The sequence below is a fragment of the Oncorhynchus nerka genome, linkage group LG15 (assembly GCF_034236695.1).
Source record: "Oncorhynchus nerka isolate Pitt River linkage group LG15, Oner_Uvic_2.0, whole genome shotgun sequence".
NCBI classification, from domain to species: domain Eukaryota; kingdom Metazoa; phylum Chordata; class Actinopteri; order Salmoniformes; family Salmonidae; genus Oncorhynchus; species Oncorhynchus nerka.
In genome coordinates this window covers 82,454,390-82,475,129 of record NC_088410.1, presented here as the reverse complement: position 1 = coordinate 82,475,129, position 20,740 = coordinate 82,454,390, and the positions used below count along the sequence as shown (strand labels likewise).

The 20,740-nt window shown below is 46.8% G+C and overlaps 1 protein-coding gene across 1 annotated transcript in view; it reads left to right on the top strand.

Moving 5' to 3' along the window:
- Positions 1–20,740, top strand: part of LOC115143409 (E3 ubiquitin-protein ligase PDZRN3-B-like) — a 150,538-nt gene that overhangs the window by 124,054 nt on the left and 5,744 nt on the right. The window contains exons 4-9 of the mRNA XM_029683811.2: positions 11,229–11,482; positions 12,714–12,801; positions 19,797–19,895; positions 20,212–20,274; positions 20,381–20,482; positions 20,619–20,735. Of these exons, the coding sequence (XP_029539671.1) occupies positions 11,229–11,482; positions 12,714–12,801; positions 19,797–19,895; positions 20,212–20,274; positions 20,381–20,482; positions 20,619–20,735 (723 nt within the window). The remainder of the gene's footprint in view (positions 1–11,228; positions 11,483–12,713; positions 12,802–19,796; positions 19,896–20,211; positions 20,275–20,380; positions 20,483–20,618; positions 20,736–20,740) is intronic.

The window sequence follows — 20,740 nt, the reverse complement described above, 5'->3', positions numbered from 1 at the left end:
CTGTTCGCTGGCTGTTCGCAGGCTGTTAGCTGGTGGAGTCCTACTGTTTGTCTTTTGGCTCCCTCCTTCCCTCCGTCTTGCCCATTACTCCTACCTGGAGGGAGAGCCACCTGACCAGACTGAGCCAGGCAGAGCAGACAAAGCCGCTCAGCTGCTCCGTGTTTCACATCAAACCCTATTCATCAGTAGGAGCTAACCTCAGACTACCCCATCAGCAACCTTCCCTCCCTTCTTTCCTCCCCGATCACACAGAGAATGCTTACATGCCTTTCAACTTGATACATCTTTTTGTATTGATGCACTAGGACTTGAATGATACACAAAATAAATAAAGAAGGATGTTGTCAGCCTTGGTTTCCCCGGGCCACTCTGCTGGATAAAAGATTAAGCATCATCTCAATGTGACATTACCAGTAAAGAAAAATATTAGAAATTCGATTAACCTTCCTTGCACTGTAAAACCGTCTGGCTTTTTGCGTAAGTGGCAGCAGGATTGTGGCTTATAAACCATGGGATTGTTGTGTTGTGCAGATTCATTTTGGTCACTCACTCACTGTCTTGAGGAGTGTGCCTCAGGCCGGGGTTGAGGTGAGGTCACTTCCTGTTAGAACCGGACCTGCACTGTGACAGGGAGGGTGGTCGCAGGCTTCAAATAATCTGCCAACATGTCTTGAAAATAATTGATATTCAGAACATTATGTTTATTTTTACTGTGGTTATTTTATTGTCCTACTCCTGTGTCAGTTGGATGTGGGTAAACATTGTCTTTTCACTGCCAGCATATATCTTCACATGGCTTCGGTCTTTCCATTATTACAATCCGTGGATCAGACCTCGGGGCCTTTCCGTGTGTGAGTGCATGCATGCGTGCATCTGTCTGTCTGCATGCATGCCCAAGTTCAGGTAGGCATGTGCCAGACAGTGCCATGTGGCCACCTTATGGGAGAGTTCAAAAGGGTGGGTGGGTGGGTGGGTGGGTGGGTGGGTGGGTGTGTGTGTGTGTGTGTGTGTGTGTGTGTGTGTGTGTGTGTGTGTGTGTGTGTGTGTGTTTGCCTTCACGCCTGTTCAATTAATCCTATGGGGCTGGAGCTGTGGTTGCAGACAGAGATCAGGGTGGTCTGTGTTGTCTGTGTCAGGGAGACCTAGGATGGGATACATTGGGGATCAGGCAGCAGGCTTGTTTCATCTACTGATAATACACACAGATCCTTTAGATCAGGGTGCCTGGCACACTGCCCATGCCCACACCACGCTACACACACACACGCACACACACACACACGCACTCACGCACGCACGCACACACACACACAGCTCCCTGGGGTTTTATTGATCCTCAACACTCCCTGCTACTCTCTCTATTTCTCACTGTTTACGCACACCTACTGTTCCCAAACAGGGACAGTATCACTATCCTTCTAGTTAGTTATGGGTACGAAACTCCGGTCTGGTTGGTGTGTCATCTCTACTAAGAATGACATTTTAACAAAGTTGGTTTAGAAATCCCTTTTGAATCATTTTCCTTGCCTCTTCAGTTGACTCTTTTGAAATTGAGCGCAATAAGCTAAATGCTACAAAAAAGGCTTAACAGATCATATTTGAGTCATGTCTTTTAAACCATCTACTTAACAAAAAATCTTCTGTACTATGCCAAATATGTGAAGATCAGTTATGACATTGATTTCAATGAAGAAACCCTTTGAAAAGCCTCTGTTTAGGAAAGAGTATTAGTAAGCAGCATGAAAGGCAGCCTGAAGGCAGAAGAAGTACAGATAATTACAGCTTTGAGCAGGGCAGGCTAGGTATGGGAGGGAGGGAGGGAGGGAGTGTCTCAGTCCCCCCTCTATGTAAACTTGACCCCTAGAACAGCCTGAACCCCATGCTCAAGCCTCACAGCTGGAAAGGTAAGTGCCATGCAGAGATGCAAGCTCTGCTGCTTTTGTCAGGGCAGTGAAGGTAGGGAGCTGGAAACTGTCTGACAGTCCTGTCTGACCGACGGCTCTTAATCTCTCCACAAGTGGCCTGTAATGGTCCTGGCGCCTGTCTGTGTTTCATAGAAGACCCAGGGCTTAATGAGACCTCCAACACAAGGCCCCCATTCAAGCTCCGATCCAGACGGGAGTTGGCCTCATCACCGTTTTCATTGCTGCTTGTCTGTGTCCTCTTTACAGCTCGTTATAGAGGGAGATTTTGAGTAAAGAAAGAGATTGACACCAACAGATTCCATGCATTTGTGATCTGAGACAGCAGTGAGATACTATTGGACCCCTTGTTGGCAATATTTTTCACTTCAAAATATTCTGATATTCATCAAAAGTACATGAAAATTGACCTTGTTCCAAAAAGACTTAAGCATGTCTTCCTTCATCCGGACAGAAGAGAATGAGATGAAATATTTGTCCAACATGGCTCTGACCCCCACTGTCAGGACCCCTGTCATTAAAGCAGCATGACATCTGGAGCTCCAGGATGGCTCTCCCGCTCTTCCTCCCCCTCTCCCCCTCTCCTGGTAATGAGGCTTGACAGAGGCGGGGTGGGGAGACAAAGCGGGCTATGCTGATGGGATGGCTGGAGGAGCCCACTACTGTGTTTAATAACAGGCAGGTTCACCCTGGTGTGCCTCCACATCTGTTCAACACTGTAGCAGGTGGCAAGCAGCCACAGGGGAGCGCTCCTCCTCGCACCAGCCCATGTCCCCCGTTCCTCCGTCAAGCCTGAGGATGGCACTGAGGAGCACAGACACCATATGTAGATATAACAGCACAAACCACAAACACACTCTGAAACAAGTTATGCAATGCACTAAAGACAGAGAGAGAATTGATTGCCAATCACTATAAAACTGCGAAGAAGAAGAAGGTGTAAATGTACCCATAGTGTCAGACATGGAAAAACAACTGATATACAGTATCATAGCAGTTTGAACTCTCAGTATGGCGTACTGGTACAGTAGGTCATGTTTTGCTGCTTTCTGAGTGGTTATTGTGAAGCGTTGTTCTTCATTTACTCTCTGGAATGACACCAGGTGGTCTCTGGCTGCACTCTACCAGGCCGATAGAAATACAATACTGGAGGTTATAACAATGACATGAAGATTATTACATTTGCCACAAAGGCCCGGCAGTATCCTGAAATAGAAAGACATCATTTGGACCCATATTGGGTCACAGATTACAGTGTGGGAAGACAGACAGACAGACACAGGTGGGACGGTTCCTTTTATGAGGACATAATATTTCCTCAACTGCGTGATTCTGTATGTGGACAGAAACACCCAGAGAGATGAACAATATAAGCCACCTTTCTGCTCAGCTACTACATGTATATTGTCTTGTTCAAAACAATCACCCATTGTAGGCCAAAAACTATTCAGAATCGTTGTAATGCATTTGGTAGCTTCACCTCTTGCTATCAAGTAAATGTGCTTGTGTACTTCTGTTTGCATTTGTTTCTCAAAAAAAAAAACATTCCTGCACTGTGGATGGTAACTGTTCATTTACAGTTACACATCTCTTTCATTGGAGCCTTATGTACAAACCCAGAGACTGGTAATGTAGTTGGTAGTGATATGACATGATTAAGAGAGAACCATTCTAGGCCTACCCTGTGAATACCCCAATGTGTCCCCTGTGTCTGTCTGTAATCCACTGTCATGAATAAACCATCTCAACAGACAGAGAGAGGGGTTTAAGCACTTATTAAAGCACACCAAGATGCGGGGGCCATTTTGCTAGAGGGTCATTATTCCTCATTATGTATCTGAGCTGCTATTCACCAGGAGCCCCTCACTGACAGGGCTACCACACACAGGGCTATCGCAGACAACCCTGAGGCAACGGCTGAGGACAGGAACAAGTACAACAAGTCCCGTTAGGATCTCTGCAGAGTCATCAAAAAGAACAAAAGGACAATATAGGAATAAAAAGTGTGGTGATATTACGCAGGCTCCGACGGCTGTGGCAGGGACTTACTGTCCATTACGGAGCCTTGATCTGCCCAACCATACCTCTCTACCAGACGAATTCAACACATTTTATGCATCAACAATAACACCCACCGAACCAGAGGACTGGGTGATCACTGGCAAGGCCACGGGGCCTGACGGTATTTCAGGGCGCATTCTCAGAGCACGCGCAGATCAGCTGGCAGGCATATTCACGGTCATTTTCAACATCTCCTCGTCCCAGTCTGTATTCATATTATGAATATATGTATTCATATGTTTTAAGATGACCACCATCATTCCTGTTCCCAATAACTCGAAGGCTTCATGCTACAATGATTACCGCCCTGTAGCACTCACATCTGTAATCATGACGTGCTTTGAATTGCTGGTTATAGCACACATCAACTCCATCGTTCCAGACACCCTAGACTCACTCCAATTTGCATACAACCCCATAGACGACGCAATCTCAATTGCACTCCACACTGCCCTCACCCACCTAGATAAGAGGAATACCTATGTGAGAATACTGTTCATTGACTACAGCTTAGTGTTCAACACCATTGTCCCCTCAACATCCGTCACCAAGCTTAGGACCTTAGTACTGAACACCTCCTTTTGCAACTAGATCCTGGACTTCCTCTGCAATGCTCAACGCGGGGGCCCCACAGGGGTGTGTGCTTAGTCCTCTCCTGTAATGCCTGTTCATCCACGACTGAGTGGCCACGCACGACTCCAACACCGTCATCAAATTGCTGATAACTTTGATGATATCGTTGCCGGTGATCAGGCCTAAGAAAGCCTAGAGGGAGGAGGTCAGTGACCTGGCAGTGTGATGCCGGGAAAACAACCTCTCCCTCAACATCAGTAAAACCAAGGAGCTGATAGTGGATTACAAGAAACAGGGTGGCGAGCACGCCCCCATCCACATCAACTGCGCTGCAGTGGATCGAGACCTTAAAGTTCCTCAGGGTTCAAATCACTAAGGACTTTAAATGGTCCACACGTACAGTCGTGAAGAAGGCTCGACAGCGCCTCTTCCCCCTCAGGAAGTGGAAAAAGTTTGGCATGGGCCCCTCAGATCCTCAAAGTTCTACAGCTTCACCATTGAGAGCATCTTGACTGGCTGTATCACTGCTTGCTATGGCAACAGCACCGCTCTCGATCGTATGGCGCTACAGAGGATGGTGAGGACAACCCAGTACATCACTAGGGTCAAGCTCCCTGCCATCCTGGACCTCTATATCAGGCGGTGTGAAAGGAAGGCCCAGAAAATCGTTAGACTCCAGCCACCCAAACCATAGACTGTTCTCTCTGCTTCAGCATGGCAAGTGGTACAGGTGCATCAAGTCTGACACCACCAGGCTCCTGAACATTTTCTATCCCCAAGCTATAAGACTGCTAAATAGCTAACAAAATGACTACACGGACTATCTGAGTTGACCCTTGTATTTATTTTTAAAAATGTCACTATGCACACAACTCTACACACTCACGCACACTGACACTCCAGCACACACATAAAATGCATGCACACACACTCACATTCAATCATCACATATGCTGCTGCTATTCTCTACTCAAAAGTATATGGACACCAGTTCAAATTAGTGAATTTAGATATTTCAGCCACACCCATTGTTGACAGGTGTATAACATAGAGCACATAGCCATGCAATCTCTGTAGACAAACAATGGCAGTAGAATGGCCTTACTATAGAGCTCAGTGACTTTCAACGTGGCACCGTCATAGGATACCACCTTTCCAACAAGTCAGTTCTTCAAGTTTCTGCCCTGCTAGAGCTGCCCCGGTCAACTGTAAGTGCTGTTATTGTTTAGTGGAAAAATCTAGGAACAACAACAGCTCAGTTACTAAGTGTTAGGCCACACAAGCCCACAGAACGGAACCACTAAAGCGAGCAGCGCATAAAAAACGTCTGTCCACAGTTGCAACACTCCGTATCGAGTTCCAAACTGCCTCTGGAAGCAATGTCAGCACAAGAACTGTTCATCGGGAGCTTAATGAAATGGGTTTTCATGGCTGAGCAGCCTCACACAAGCCTAAGATCACCATACGCAATGCCAAGAATCGGTGGAAGTGGTGTAAATCTCGCCGCCATTGGACTCTGGAGCAGTGGAAACGCATTCTCTGGAGCGATGAATCAGGCTTCACCATCTGGCAGTCCGATGGATGAGTCTGGGTTTGTCGGATGCCAGGAGAACGCTACCTACCCCAATGCATAGTGCCAACTGTAAAGTTTGGTGGAGGAGTAATATTGGTCTGGGGTTGTTTTTCATATTTCGGGCTAGGCCCCTTAGTTCCAGTGAAGAGAAATCTTAATGCTACAGCATACAATGATAATCTAGACGATTCTGTGCTTCCGACTTTGTGGTAACAGTTTGGGGAAGGCCCTTTCCTGTTTCAACATGAAAATGCCCCCGTGCAAAAAACAAGGTCCATACAGAAATTATTTGTCAAGATCGGTGTGGAAGAACTTGACTGGCCTGCACAGTGCCCTGACCTCAACCCATTGAACACCTTTGGGAGCAATTGGAATGCCGACTGCAAGCCTGGCCTAATCGCCTAACATCAGTGGCCGACCTCACTAATGCTCTTGTGGCTGACTGGAATCAAGTCTTTGCAGCAATGTACCAACATCTAGTGGAAAGCCTTCTCATAAGAGCGGAGGCTGTTATAGCAGCAAAGGGGGGACCAACGCCATATTGATACCCATGATTTTGGAATGAGATGTTCGGCGAGCAGATGTCCACATACTTTTGGTCATGTAGTGTATATCCTGATGCCTAGTCACCTTACCCTTAAACATATCTATCTCTATAACTCCAGTATCCCTGCACATTGTAAGTATGATATTGGAACTGACCCTCATGTTCTTATTTTCATTTATTGTGTGTTTTTGTTCTACCTTTTACCGTGGGGGGCACCTGGGACCCAGAGCTTTAATTCCCTGTGTGGAGATGAGGATGCCCCAGGTGGCTCCTGTAGCCCTGCTGCGATCCCTGCAGGATACGGCTTGATGCCATTAGTCACTGTCGTTTAGACAGACAAGTTTATTTTGATTGGGTGTGTTTGTAGTTTGTGTCCTGGCTCTCTGAGATGATTGAGAGAGGAAGGCATGGGTTACACACACAGCAGCTGTTTCTCTGAGTGTACTACTATATCATCTGAGATGAAGCCGTCCTGGGTAAAGGATGGTAGAGCTAACAGGAGATGCTGCCTGCTGGAGTAAAATATGATCCGCTGTCAGTCCTCACACGGGGGGTGTGGAGAAATGAGCCTGTGTGTGCTGCTGCTGGGCTGCTGGTGGGATTGGTGACTGTGGGCCAGCAGAGGGAGATAGTGAAGGGTGACAGAGCCCTGGGTCCCAGCCCCACTGCCAGTGAATACTACCCCACTGGGTCAATCCCTCGCTCCCCTTTTGTCTTCACTGTGCAGCAACAGATAGAGGCAGAGAGTCGGAAACTGCTGTGGTATACTGCCAGCAGACACACTCCTCTCCCATCCTCATGTTATCCATGAGGATAACACACAGACTCGACCTCACGGCCAGATGTTCTATCCTGACCAGTGTAAACCAATGTCACACAGCACAGCCTGGTTCAGAGCAATTCTCAGTCATCTCAGTTAAAACCGTTGTTCAAATTGTAAGTAAAAGGTGCTTGTTCCATCAGTGTGGGAAACTAGGAAAGCCCTTCTTGATTAGCACCTTACGTTGAGCTCATTAAGAGGAAAGCAGCAGAAAGCCTAAAGGAAGTGATTCTGGGTATTTTATTGATCTACTATGGATAACAGTATATCCCATGCTTATATCAGATTAGGAGAAAGTAATCAGTCGTGTCTTTTTCAGCCTGCCATGCTTATTAGCGGAATGAGTTTCTTTCTATTTGTTCTGTAATCCTCTGTAAACCTGCCTGCTGCAGTAAATAAAGACTGCTGTGTTTTTAACTCAGAAATGTAGACTTTCCCCACAGTCAGTCAAAAGAATAAAACCCACACAAACCACACACACTCAGAATGAGACCATTAACAAGCTCACCAAGCCATACTGCTTTTTTGTTGAACATTTTAAACGTGAAATAAAAGAAGGGATTAACTGTAGTTGGGAACTGAATGAACCCACATTGAGAAAACACTTCCACTGCCACTCAAGCAGCTATAGGCCCCCTGAAACGAAGCCGTCAAGCCTCCCTCCACTCTCTCTATCACGTCAGCCCTTCCTCTCTCTGTTAAAATAAATTCAGACTTTGAAGAATTTTCTTAAGAGGTGTATTGAACCATAAAGAGAGACTTTAGAGAGAGAAGTGAGCGCCACTCATGGTCCCTTCTGAACAAGTGTCTATATAAACAGAGGTTCCCAGGGCTCTCCTGCCTACCCACTGTTGAAAGGTACCGTCTTTACCTGGCCATTTCCACTCCATTCACCTCACTGGCTGCATCGCCTAAAGGAAAAGAAACAGTCCTTCTTTAATTATGTACTCTTCTTTAATTAAGAAAGATTTGTTGGAGCATGAACAACTATATAAGAGACAAGTCTAACATGTTACATTGTATGCCTTGGCTCAAATCTGTAGTTTCCGTAAAGCCTTTCCAATATAATATTTTCATCAATTATACTCAAAGTTCTACACCTCCACTTGGTGCTGTTGACGTTTCTTCCACATGACTTGAGTTCTCTTAAGGCAGCCCACAGCTACAGTATTGGGCTAGAATGAAAGTTACTTTTCTTACAAATTGACAGATACGCCTATTTGGCAGCAGGTCAGCAATCAGGGAGTGGCTGATATACACACACACACACACACACACACTACACACACACCTGCTGCCTTCATGCTAAAGTCTCAATCTGGATTTATTTGCATTCCATGGTTGTTTGGAGGTGAGTAAGGTTAAGGGAGGGTGGCTGGGCTGGGCTGTTAATTTGTGTTCCTCATTACCTCCAGGACGAGACACAGACAGACATCTCTATCACATGTCTGAGGTCCAACATTCAACTAATTTTATGGCCAATGATAAAACTCCTAACATTTAGTCTGCTGTATCATGCCATCTCGGACTCCTTTCAAATGGTGTATTATTATGCAGAATGCTCCAGCTCTCCTGGAGGGGCCTGGCTTTGTCTCCGGGTCACTGCCTTCAATGACAACTGGGATTACAGGGCAAACAGGCCTGTCTGAGAAAGGGACGGCCACACAGACAAGACTCTGCTAACCCAGAGAAATGAACAGAGAGAGACAGAGAAAGCGGTGACAGCGGAACTTTGTTTTTACTTTTTCGTTTATAGCCTGTGTGTGTTTGCCAAACGTCTCCAAAGCCTCTCAGCACTCGTCCTCACATTAATCTTTTTTTATTATTTCAATTTCGTAATGATTCGGCACATCTCTTCTCATTCCATTTTCTCTCAATTATTAAATGCAAATTGTAAATGGAAGTTATTACTTTTGGCCAAATTGTGACGTTGGAGAAGTGGAAATTGAACTCATTTGAGATGATACAATTATCCTCTAGGCTGGGATTAGCGTTAATCCTCTCTGGTTATTAGTGAGCACATAACCTCTTCAAAGTTGAAGTGCACAATGTCCCCTCCTCATCCTTACACACATACACACACACACACACTCACAGCTCAGTGCTCTGTGGTGATGTCTTAGCATGGAGCACATTCTAAGATACAAGTATTACCACAGAGCACTGGCAATGTACCATAGAACGTTGGCAAATTTGGCTATTATAATAGGTATTAGATACAAGCACAACCAGACTGGAATCAGAATCCAGGATGGCACACATGCCATCATTAAGTCACAGGGACAGGGTTGACATTGCTGCTGTCCCTGTTCTACAGCCTCCCAGTTAAGACTGAACTTCTGCTGTGAATTAGAATGAGACAAATATGGCAAGAGGAAACAGTAACAGTTTCAACCAATTCCACGCTTTTCATAAAATGAATCCCGAGAGAGAGAACATGTCTAATGAGCTCCAGAGGTATACACCTGGACATCAGTCTTCTCAGTGAGCCCACAGTGGGCTATCTTGGCCCTGGCCTGTGTTTGTGGAGAGCACGCAGGGGGAGAGGAGAGCGTGGCCAGCCACTGAAACGAGAAGAGCCCCCGGGCTCAGATCCTATCAAAGCTCTCACACCTCCAGGAATCACAAGCAAACAAATTACAAATGCTGCGGAATTTGAGAGTGGAACTGGCAAAGGCTCTGGGAGAGGCCTGATAAGCCGAGAAGAGAGGCAGGCTGCTGACCCAGGGTGCCGTGCAGCACTGTTAGCAGGAGGACAACCCATCTCGTGTGGTGCTGTCTTTTCTTCCTGACATCTTAATGAAGTTCACTCCTGTTTTGTTGTTTTGGCTGTTCCTTTTGGGGGTTAGGGTTTGGTCTAGGATTTCTGCTCTGGTGAACAGGTAGGCTACACAGTTCTCAGTGCTTTTTCTTTGTCATGTTTTGTCACGTAAAAACTACACGTTTTAATGAAATAATATTGTCCTATACTGTTTTGACTATTATGTAACCACCTAAACAATGCATGTATAACAAACGGTAAATCCCTAATGAGATAGAATGACACATCCTCTTGATTATAAGGATTGAGAAGGCAGAGGGGATTGACTTTAGTGGCTCATCCCAATTTAACTAGCTTCTTCTGTGTGACACTGCAGTCCGGCCTGCTGCTCAAAATAATCTCCCCAGGTTAACATACTGCAGCAGCCTGGCATAGCAGCTAGTCTCTGAGTGGAGGTCAGGTTCTTCTTCTTGATTCATTAAAGAGAGGCTCAGTCCTAATTAACGTCCTATGCTGCTTGGTCATGCTGTGACCCTGTCAAACAGACTGAGGCAGTAATACATTATCACACGCAAATGTCAAACCGGAATACTCTCCTCCTGGATTTTTGTGGAAATCCACAGACACACTCATCCAGTGATCTGCTGGTGTGATCATCTACAATATGATGATATCAGGGCTTATGTAGCATGAGGAGGGATGTTGTTGGGGATGTACTGTATCCATCTACTTACAATAAACCCCAGCTTGTGAACATGAGAGATGGGGGAAGCAATAGAGAGAGATTAATAGTGTAATTTAAGTATGTCTCATCCCCTCATTTACTCTCTGTGTGTGTGTTACAACAGTGTGCTGTGTACAAGCAAACTGTCATATAGCCACTGAAAAAGAAATACTTTTCAAAGTCAAATCCAGACACCTAACGCTGTTCTTCTATAGTTAACCATATCCTGTCTCATCTGTGTGTGCAGGTGAATGGGAAGGACCTGTCCAAGGCCACCCATGACCAGGCAGTGGAGGTCTTCCGCACGGCCAAGGAGCCCATCATGGTCCATGTGCTTCGCCGGGCCCCCCGCCCCAAACCCTCTATCCCTGCCTCAGACACCGAGGTGGTAGACATCAGCACCCAGACAGACATCACCTTTCAACACATCATGGCCCTCACCAAGCTACCTGCCTCCACCCCCGCCGTGGCTGTGCTGGAGCAATACCTAATGCCTGAGGAGTGAGTTACAGTACACTGTCCTATCTGCTGGGATAGAGTTAAGGGGAGGGACGGGGTTAAAAGACAAGATGATTCCTTTCTTTATTTTTTTGTCCATTCATGGTCAATGATTGGAAAAGGACTTGATAGGCAAAATAATGTTGTTGAAAACTTAACCAGTCAGTAAAGAAAAGGCTCAGGTGAAGGAAAAATATTTGGATGCAGTGTCACTTTGCCAGTTCATTAAAACAGAACCTTCTAACTGAAGTTCATGTGAATGTTACAGCTGTCACTTAGTGAGATATCAGGTCCTGGGACACATGCTTAAATGAAGATGGCCTTGTTCATTTGTGTTAGCATATTGAATTACTACCTGTCTGTCGTCCACTAGCTGTGTGTCTGTGTGGCCCAGAGCTCACAGTCTATGTGTGGCCCAGAGCTCACAGTCTATGTGTGGCCCAGAGCTCACAGTCTATGTGTGGCCCGGAGCTGTGGCCCAGAGCTCACAGTCTATGTGTGGCCCGGAGCTCACAGTCTATATGTGGCCCGGAGCTCACAGTCTATGTGTGGCCCGGAGCTCACAGTCTATGTGTGGCCCTGAGCTCACAGTCTATGCGTGGCCCGGAGCTCAGTCTATGCGTGGCCCAGAGCTCACAGTCTATGTGTGGCCCAGAGCTCACAGTCTATGCGTGGCCCAGAGCTCACAGGCTATGCGTGGCCCAGAGCTCACAGTCTATGTGTGGCCCAGAGCTCACAGTCTATGTGTGGCCCAGAGCTCACAGTCTATGTGTGGCCCAGAGCTCACAGTCTATGCGTGGCCCAGAGCTCACAGTCTATGTGTGGCCCAGAGCTCACAGTCTACGTGTGGCCTGGAGCTGTGGCCCAGAGCTCACAGTCTATGCGTGGCCCCGAGCTCACAGTCTATGTGTGTAACTCATTATCGGTAGGAATAGCTGCTCTTTAATCGTCAATCATTATTATTTTAATTGATTTAAGTCAAATTAAAAACAGAACATTCTTAACACTTCTTAACTTGATTTAAGATTCCACTCTTACAAAATAATGTGGGCAGTTGTTTTCCATTCTCAAGTCATTTCAAATTTAGCAATGTAATAAGATCTAACTGAAACACTGTAGTAACAGATTAATAATGACAAGCCTTGTAATCTGTAAGAACAATAGTGTTATTAGTTTCTGTAGGTCGGTCAATTTCCTATACAACTATCTTTATTGTGTTGAATTACTTTCATAGGCATTCCCCTGGGCACGAGTACTTTGACCCCAATGATTTCCTGGAGGGCATGCAGCAGGAGATGGATCGAGAGGAGCTGGAATATGAGGTAACAGACAGACGACTACCTTCTTTTTCTCCCTCTCACCATCGACCTTTCTCCTCCTCTCTACCCATCTCACCCTCTCTTCTTCTCCCCCTCTCCTCCTCTCTACCCATCTCACCCTCTCTACCCATCTCACCCTCATCTTCTCCCCCTCTCTTCTTCTCCCCCTCTCCTCCTCTCTACCCATCTCACCCTCTTCTTCTCACCCTCTCCTCCTCTCTACCCATCTCACCCTCTTCTTCTCACCCTCTCCTCCTCTCTACCCATCTCACCCTCTCATCTTCTCCCCCTCTCTTCTTCTCCCCCTCTCCTCCTCTCTACCCATCTCACCCTCTTCTTCTCCCCCTCTCCTCCTCTCTACCCATCTCACCCTCTCTTCTTCTCCTTCTGTCTCCCCCTCTCCACCCCTTCTCTCCCTCTCACCCTCTCTTCTTCTCCTTCTGTCTCCCCCTCTCCACCCCTTCTCTCCCTCTCACCTTCTCAATGAAGATAAAGTTGAAGTCGGAGTTTTACATATACTTAGGGTGGAGTCATTAAAACTTGTTTATTAACAACTCCAGAAATTTCTTGTTAACAACCTATAGTTTTGGCAAGTCGGTTTGGAAATCTATTTTGTGCATGACACAAGTCATTTTTCCAACAATTGTTTACAGACAGATTATTTCACTTATAATTCACTGTATCACAATTCCAGTGGGTCAGAAGTTTATATACACAAATTTGACTGTGCTTTAAACAGCTTGGAAAATTCCAGAAAATTATGTCATGGCTTTAGAAGCTTCTGATAGGCTAATTCGCATCATTTGAGTCAATTGGAGGTGTACCTGTGGATGTATTTCAAGGCCTACCTTCAAACTCAGTGCGTCTTTGTTTGACATCATGGGAAAATCAAAAGAAAATCAGCCAAGACCTCAGAAAAAAAATTGTAGACTTCCACAAGTCTGGTTCATTCTTGACAGCAATTTCCAAACGCCTGAAGGTACCACGTTCATCTGTACAAACAATGGTACGCAAGTATAAACACCATGGGACCACGCAGCCGTCATACCGCTCTGGAAGGAGATGCGTTCTGTCTCCTAGAGATGAACGTACATTGGTGCAAAAAGTGCAAATCAATCCCAGAACAACAGAAAATGACCTTGTGAAGATGCTGGAGGAAACGGGTACAAAAATATCGATATCCACAGTAAAGACGAGTCCTATATCGATATAACCTGAAAGGCCGCTCAGCAAGGAAGAAGCCACTGCCCCAAAACCATCATAAAAAGCCAGACTACAGGTTGTAACTGCACATGGGGACAAAGATCATACTTTTTGGAGAAATGTCCTCTGGTCTGATGAAACAAAAATAGAACTGTTTGGCCATAATGACCATCGTTATGTTTTGGGGAAAAGGGGGAGGCTTGCAAGCCGAAGAACACATCCCAACTGTGAAGCACGGGGTGGCAGCATCATGTTGTGGGGGTGCTTTGCTGGGGGACTGGTGCACTTCACAAAATAGATGGCATCATGAGGGAGGGAAATTATGTGGATATATTGAAGCAACATCTCAAAACATTGATATTTTGGGTCCATGGCCAGGAAACTCTCCAGACCTTAATCCCATTGAGAAGTTGTGGTCAATCCTCAAAGGCGGGTGGAAAAACAAAACCCCACAAATTCTGAACAAACTCCAAGCATTGATTATGCAAGAATGGGCTGCCATCAGTCAGGATGTGGCCCAGAAGTTAATTGACAGCATGCCAGGCCGGATTGAGGAGGTCTTGAAAAAGAAGGGTGAACACTGCAAATATTGACCCTTTGCATCAACTTCATGTAATTGTCAATAAAAGCCTTGACACTTATGAAATGCTTGTAATTATACTTCAGTATTTCATAGTAACATCTGACAAAAATATATAAAATCAAATCAAATTTTATTTGTCTCATACACATGGTTAGCAGATGTTAATGCGAGTGTAGCGAAATGCTTGTGCTTCTAGTTCCGACAATGCAGTAATAACCAACGAGTAATCTAACCTAACAATTCCAAAACTACTACCTTATACACACAAGTGTAAAGGGATAAATAATATGTACATAAAGATATATGTGTAATGCTCCGGGTGTCGTGGGTGTGGAGTCAAACGCAGGAGACAGAGAGTGCAATGCTGTGCGTCTTTAATAGCACCAACGCACCACAGGGTGCTCACAATAGTAACGGCCCCAAACACAGGGAATGAAAATGTACAACGGAAAAATCACGACCAGACACTAACACGTACCTCTACAACAGAGCCGAAGGTTACACTGAAATAATCCCGCACAACAACCAGGCGGGCCGGCTGTCTAATAAAGACAAACTAATCATACATAAACAGGTGCTACCAATAAACATACAAGGAGGGGGAGGAAAGACAATCAGTGGCAGCTAATAGGCCGGTGACGACGACCGGCGAGCGCCACTCGTGACAGTACCCCCCCCCCTGACGCGCGGCTCCCACAGCGAGCCGACACCGGCCTCGAGGTCGCCCCGGAGGACGAGGTGCAGGGCGATCTGGATGGAGGCGATGGAAATCCCTCAACATGGATGGATCCAAGATGTCCCCCACCGGTACCCAGCACCTCTCCTCCGGGCCGTACCCCTCCCAGTCCACGAGGTACTGCAGGCCCCTCACCCGGCGTCTTGAGTCCAGAATGGCCCGGATCGTGTACGCCGGGGACCCCTCGATGTCCAGAGGGGGGGGGGGGGACCTCCGGCACCTCACTGTCCTGCAGGGGACCAGCTACCACCGGCCTGAGGAGAGACACATGAAACGAGGGGTTAATACGATAATAGGAAGGGAGTTGTAATCGATAACACACCTCGTTTATTCTCCTCAGGACTTTAAAGGGCCCTACACACTGCGGACCCAGCTTCCGGCAGGGCAAGCGGAGAGGTAGGTTTCGGGTCGAGAGCCAGACCCTGTCCCACGGTACAAACACGGGGTCCTCACTGCGGTGGCGGTCAGCACTCCTCTTCTGCCGTCCACTCGCTTGTTGTAGAGATTCCTGGACGGCCCTCCAGGTCTCCTTGGAGCGCTGTACCCATTCCTCCACCGCAGGAGCCTCGGTCTGGCACGAGTGCCATGGTGCCAGGACCGGCTGATACCCCAACACACACTGAAAAGGGGACACGTTAGTAGAGGAGTGGCGTAGTGAGTTCTGAGCCATTTCAGCCCAGGGAATGTATCGTGCCCACTCCCCTGGCCGATCCTGGCAATACGACCTCAGAAACCTACCAACCTCCTGGTTCACTCTCTCCACCTGCCCATTACTCTCGGGGTGATAACCGGAGTTCAGGCTGACAGAGACCCCCAAGCGTTCCATGAACGCTCTCCATACCCGAGACGTGAATTGGGGGCCCCGATCAGAAACGATGTCCTCCGGCACCCCGTAGTGCCGAAAGACATGGGTGAATAACGCCTCCACAGTCTGTAGGGCTGTAGGGATACCGGGCAACGGGAGGAGACGGCAGGACTTAGAGAACCGATCCACAATCACTAGAACCGTGGTGTTCCCCTGAGACGGCGGAAGATCGGTCAGGAAATCTATGGACAGATGTGACCATGGCCGCTGTGGAATGGGGAGGGGTTGTAACTTCCCTCTAGGAAGGTGCCTAGGAGCCTTACTCTGAGCGCACACTGAACAGGAGGAGACATAACCCTTAACGTCCTTAGCCAAAGTAGGTCACCAATACCTCCCCTGAAGGCTCCCCACTGTCCTCGTCACCCCAGGGTGACCCGAGGAGGGTAGGACGTGAGCCCACCGAATCAGCTTGTCCCGAAACACCAGGAGACAGGAGGAGGAGGAGGTGCGGGTTCAGCCCGTAACGCCCGCTCGATGTCCGAGTCCACCTCCCATACCACTGGTGCTACCAGCTTTGAGGCGGGAAGGATGGGAGTAGGTTCGGTGGACCCATCCTCCGTGTCGTAAAGGCGGGACAGTGAGTCAGCCTTTACGTTCTGGGAGCCCGGTCTATAAGACAAAGTAAACCGGAACCGGGTGAAGAATATGGCCCACCTTGCCTGACGTGGGTTAAGTCTCCTAGCTGCCCAAATATACTCCAGGTTCTGGTGGTCGGTCCAGATGAGAAAGGGGTGCTTAGCCCCCTCAAGCCAGTGTCTCCACACCTTCAGAGCTCTAACCACCGCTAGCAACTCCCGGTCCCCCACATCATAGTTACGCTCCGCTGGGCTGAGCTTCCTTGAGAAGAAAGCGCAGGGGCGGAGTTTTGGTGGCGTACCCGAGCCCTGCGATAGCACGGCACCCACCCCAGCCTCGGACGCGTCCACCTCCACTATAAATGCTAGAGAGGGGTCCGGATGCGCCAACACGGGCGCATCAGTGAACAGCGTCTTCAACTTGTTGAATGCTCCGAGCGCCACTCGTGACAATATGAATGAGTGATGGTACAGAATGGCATAGGCAAGATGCAGTAGATGGTATCGAGTACATAATATACATATGAGATGAGTAATGTAGGGTATGCAAACAAAGTGGCATAGTTTAAAGTGGCTAGTGATACATGTATTACATAAAGATGCAGTAGATGATATAGAGTACAGTATATACATATACATTTGAGATGGGTAATGTAGGGCATGTAAACATTATATTAAGTAGCATTGTTTAAAGTGGCTAGTGATATATTTTTACATCAATTTCCATTATTAAAGTGGCTGGAGTTGAGTCAGTGTGTTGGCAGCAGCCACTCAATGTTAGTGGTGGCTGTTTAACAGTCTGATGGCCTTGAGATAGAAGCTGTTTTTCAGTCTCTCGGTCCCTGCTTTGATGCACCTGTACTGACCTCGCCTTCTGGATGATAGCGGGGTGAACAGGCAGTGGCTCGGGTGGTTGTGGTCCTTGATGATCTTTATGGCCTTCCTGCGACATCGGGTGGTGTAGGTGTCCTGGAGGGCAGGTAGTTTGCCCCCGGTGATGCGTTGTGCAGACCTCACTACCCTCTGGAGAGCCTTACGGTTGTGGGCGGAGCAGTTGCCGTATCAGGCGGTGATACAGCCCGACAGGATGCTCTCGATTGTGCATCTGTAGAAGTTTGTGAGTGCTTTTGGTGACAAGCCAAATTTCTTCAGCCTCCTGAGGTTGAAGAGGCGCTGCTGTGCCTTCTTTACAACGCTGTCTGTGTGGGTGGACCAATTCAGTTTGTCCGTGATGTGTACGCCGAGGAACTTAAAACCGTGAAGCAGCAAACTTTGTGGAAATTAATATTTGTGTAATTCTCAAAACCTTTGGCCACGACTGTACACAGCCCATCTGTAAATAGTACACCCAACTACCTCATCCCCAAATTGTTATATTTTTTAAAACTCTTTTGCACCCCAGTATCTTTACTTGCACATCATCATCTGCACATCTATCACTCCAGTGTTAATGCTAAATTGTAATTATTTCGCCACTATGGCCTATTTTCTATCTCCGTAATCTTACGACACATGCACACACTGTACATAGATTTTTCTGTTGTGTTATTGACTGTACGTTTGTTTATGTGTAACTCTGTGTTGTTGTTTGTGTCGCACTGCTTTGCTTTATCTTGGCCAGGTCGCAGTTGTAAATGAGAACTTGTTCTCAACTGGCCTACCTGGTTAAATAAAGGTGAAATAACAAAATAAAAAATAAAATAACTAATGCCCATTCTCCCAATATATCGCTGTTTTTGATGACCTGTGCCCATTCTAGTCCCGTAACGACACTTGAGTATGTAGGCCAGACAGGAATCGAGTGACTTGTTTGCTCCATAGTACAGCAGATTCGAAATGGTGACATCATTACTTATTTTGTGACAATGCCTAATGTTTCTTTGCATTGGAGGGGGGCGCTCAAAAAGGCTTATGCACTGAGGAGAATTACTGTAGATGGCACTGATAATAGGAACCAGAGTGATTTACAATGGTGGGATGAAGACTCCAAGGTCTCTGGGTGCTCCTCCTCTGACCACTGCTTCCCCTTCTCTCCTCCCCACCAGTGTAGTACATTAATAACCTATCACCAACATGAAGCCAGAGAGCGGAGAGAGAGGGGAAGTTCATGCTGTCCAAGCCAAGGACAGATGCACAGCAGACAGACCTGCTCTGACCCTGTCATAGACCCAAAGTCTATCTGGTGAAGCCTTCCAGCTCAGAGCCACTGATTTCAATGCTGTGGACAAAGGATCCAGTGGACTACCTCTGTTAGTTTAGTCCATGGCGGATGTTCTCCCTGTCTTCCTTTCTACTGCAGTACTATAAGATGCGTCGGTTGATACTCTGAGTTGTTATGGAGGGTTTCTGTCTCAGTCCCCTCTGCCCGGGTATTTATAGGTGCTTTCACTGGAATGCTGGTGCTAAAACATTTGCATACTGATGTTATGCTACATCTAAACGGCTTATGATGTAGTTCCACAACAGAGGTGTGAATGAGGTCTGGCCATCAGTTCAGATGAAAGGTCATTTTAAAGGGATATTGTACTGTAACAGGAAAATAATACACTTTACTCTTTGTTTGTGTGTTTATGGAAATCCTTCAATTGTTTTGTTTAAACCCTGTCTGAAACCACAGAGTATTCTGCATGTTCTGTTTTGGAGATTAGGGGGGATTTCAATAGTCAGCTACCGTGGTAGAGAACAGTTGCGTTGGGCGGTTAACCCTCTCTACCCCCCTGACCCAGAGGCATAGGACAGCTAGTATCAGGGTCTGTATCTCACAGATTACAGGTGTTGACTAGTGACAAATGGGATACTGCTCAGCTGCAAACCAGTGGATCATCGTTCATCCTGTCACTGTCTCCAAGAGATACAGGGCATCGTCTTGAAGGAGCCATTATTGTGATGGATGGATCATTGTGTGTTCATGGACCTATGTTGAACTCAATATACTGCTGGGTGTATAATAAAACAACAGCAACCATGGAACTCCACTCCACACATTGAGAGAGAGAGATCTGTGATTTAAATGTTTTTGTTTTTGCCTTGTTGCAGGAAGTGGATTTGTACAGAACCAACATCCAGGACAAGCTTGGTTTAACTGTCTGCTACAGGACTGATGATGAGGACGAGACTGGGATCTATGTCAGTGAGGTATGTAGCACATCTGCAGGCATGGCCAGATACAGACATAATTTTTTGAAAGAAAAGAGACAAGCCCTTTCCCCTTGGTTCCCCCTCCCTGGTATACTGTTGTCACGGTTATGATGTAAAGAAGAAGCAGGAATAATGGGTGCTGGTTGGATAGAACTTCATGTATCATCTTATGGTCACTAAAGTAACAGACAGTACACCTCTGAATTAAGAATATCAAAACCTGCAGATAAGAACTGTATTTTCTTTATGCTGTCTTTCCTCTGTGACTGAAAGTCTGCTTGAAATGAAAACATGCTCTGCGTTATTTCTTTAGATTGACCCAAACAGCATCGCTGCAAAGGATGGCAGGATCAGAGAGGGAGATAGAATTATCCAGGTAAGGATGAACATTCTCAATACTTACAAGAAACTTTATAATAATATATTGTGCATGACCATTTCGGAGCCCAGCTCTGATTCCATTCCTCTACTTCTCCATTTAGATCAATGGAATTGAGATCCAGAACCGAGAGGATGCTGTGGCTTTGTTGACCAGTGAGGAGAATCAGAATGTGTGCCTACTGGTAGCCAGACCAGAGATCCAGGTAATCTCACCACCCACCTCCTAGACCCCTCTCTAGTACTAGGCATGTATAAACTCAGTTTCCTGAGTTGTACTGTAGCCTTAATTGGAAGAGACTAACATCCTCCTCCCTCTCCCTCCTGTCCCCTGTGTCCTAGCTGGATGAGGGTTGGATGGATGACGACAGGAATGACTTCCTGGATGACCTCCACATGGACATGCTGGAGCAGCAGCACCACCAGGCCATGCAGTTCACCGCCAGCATGCTGCAGCAGGTACG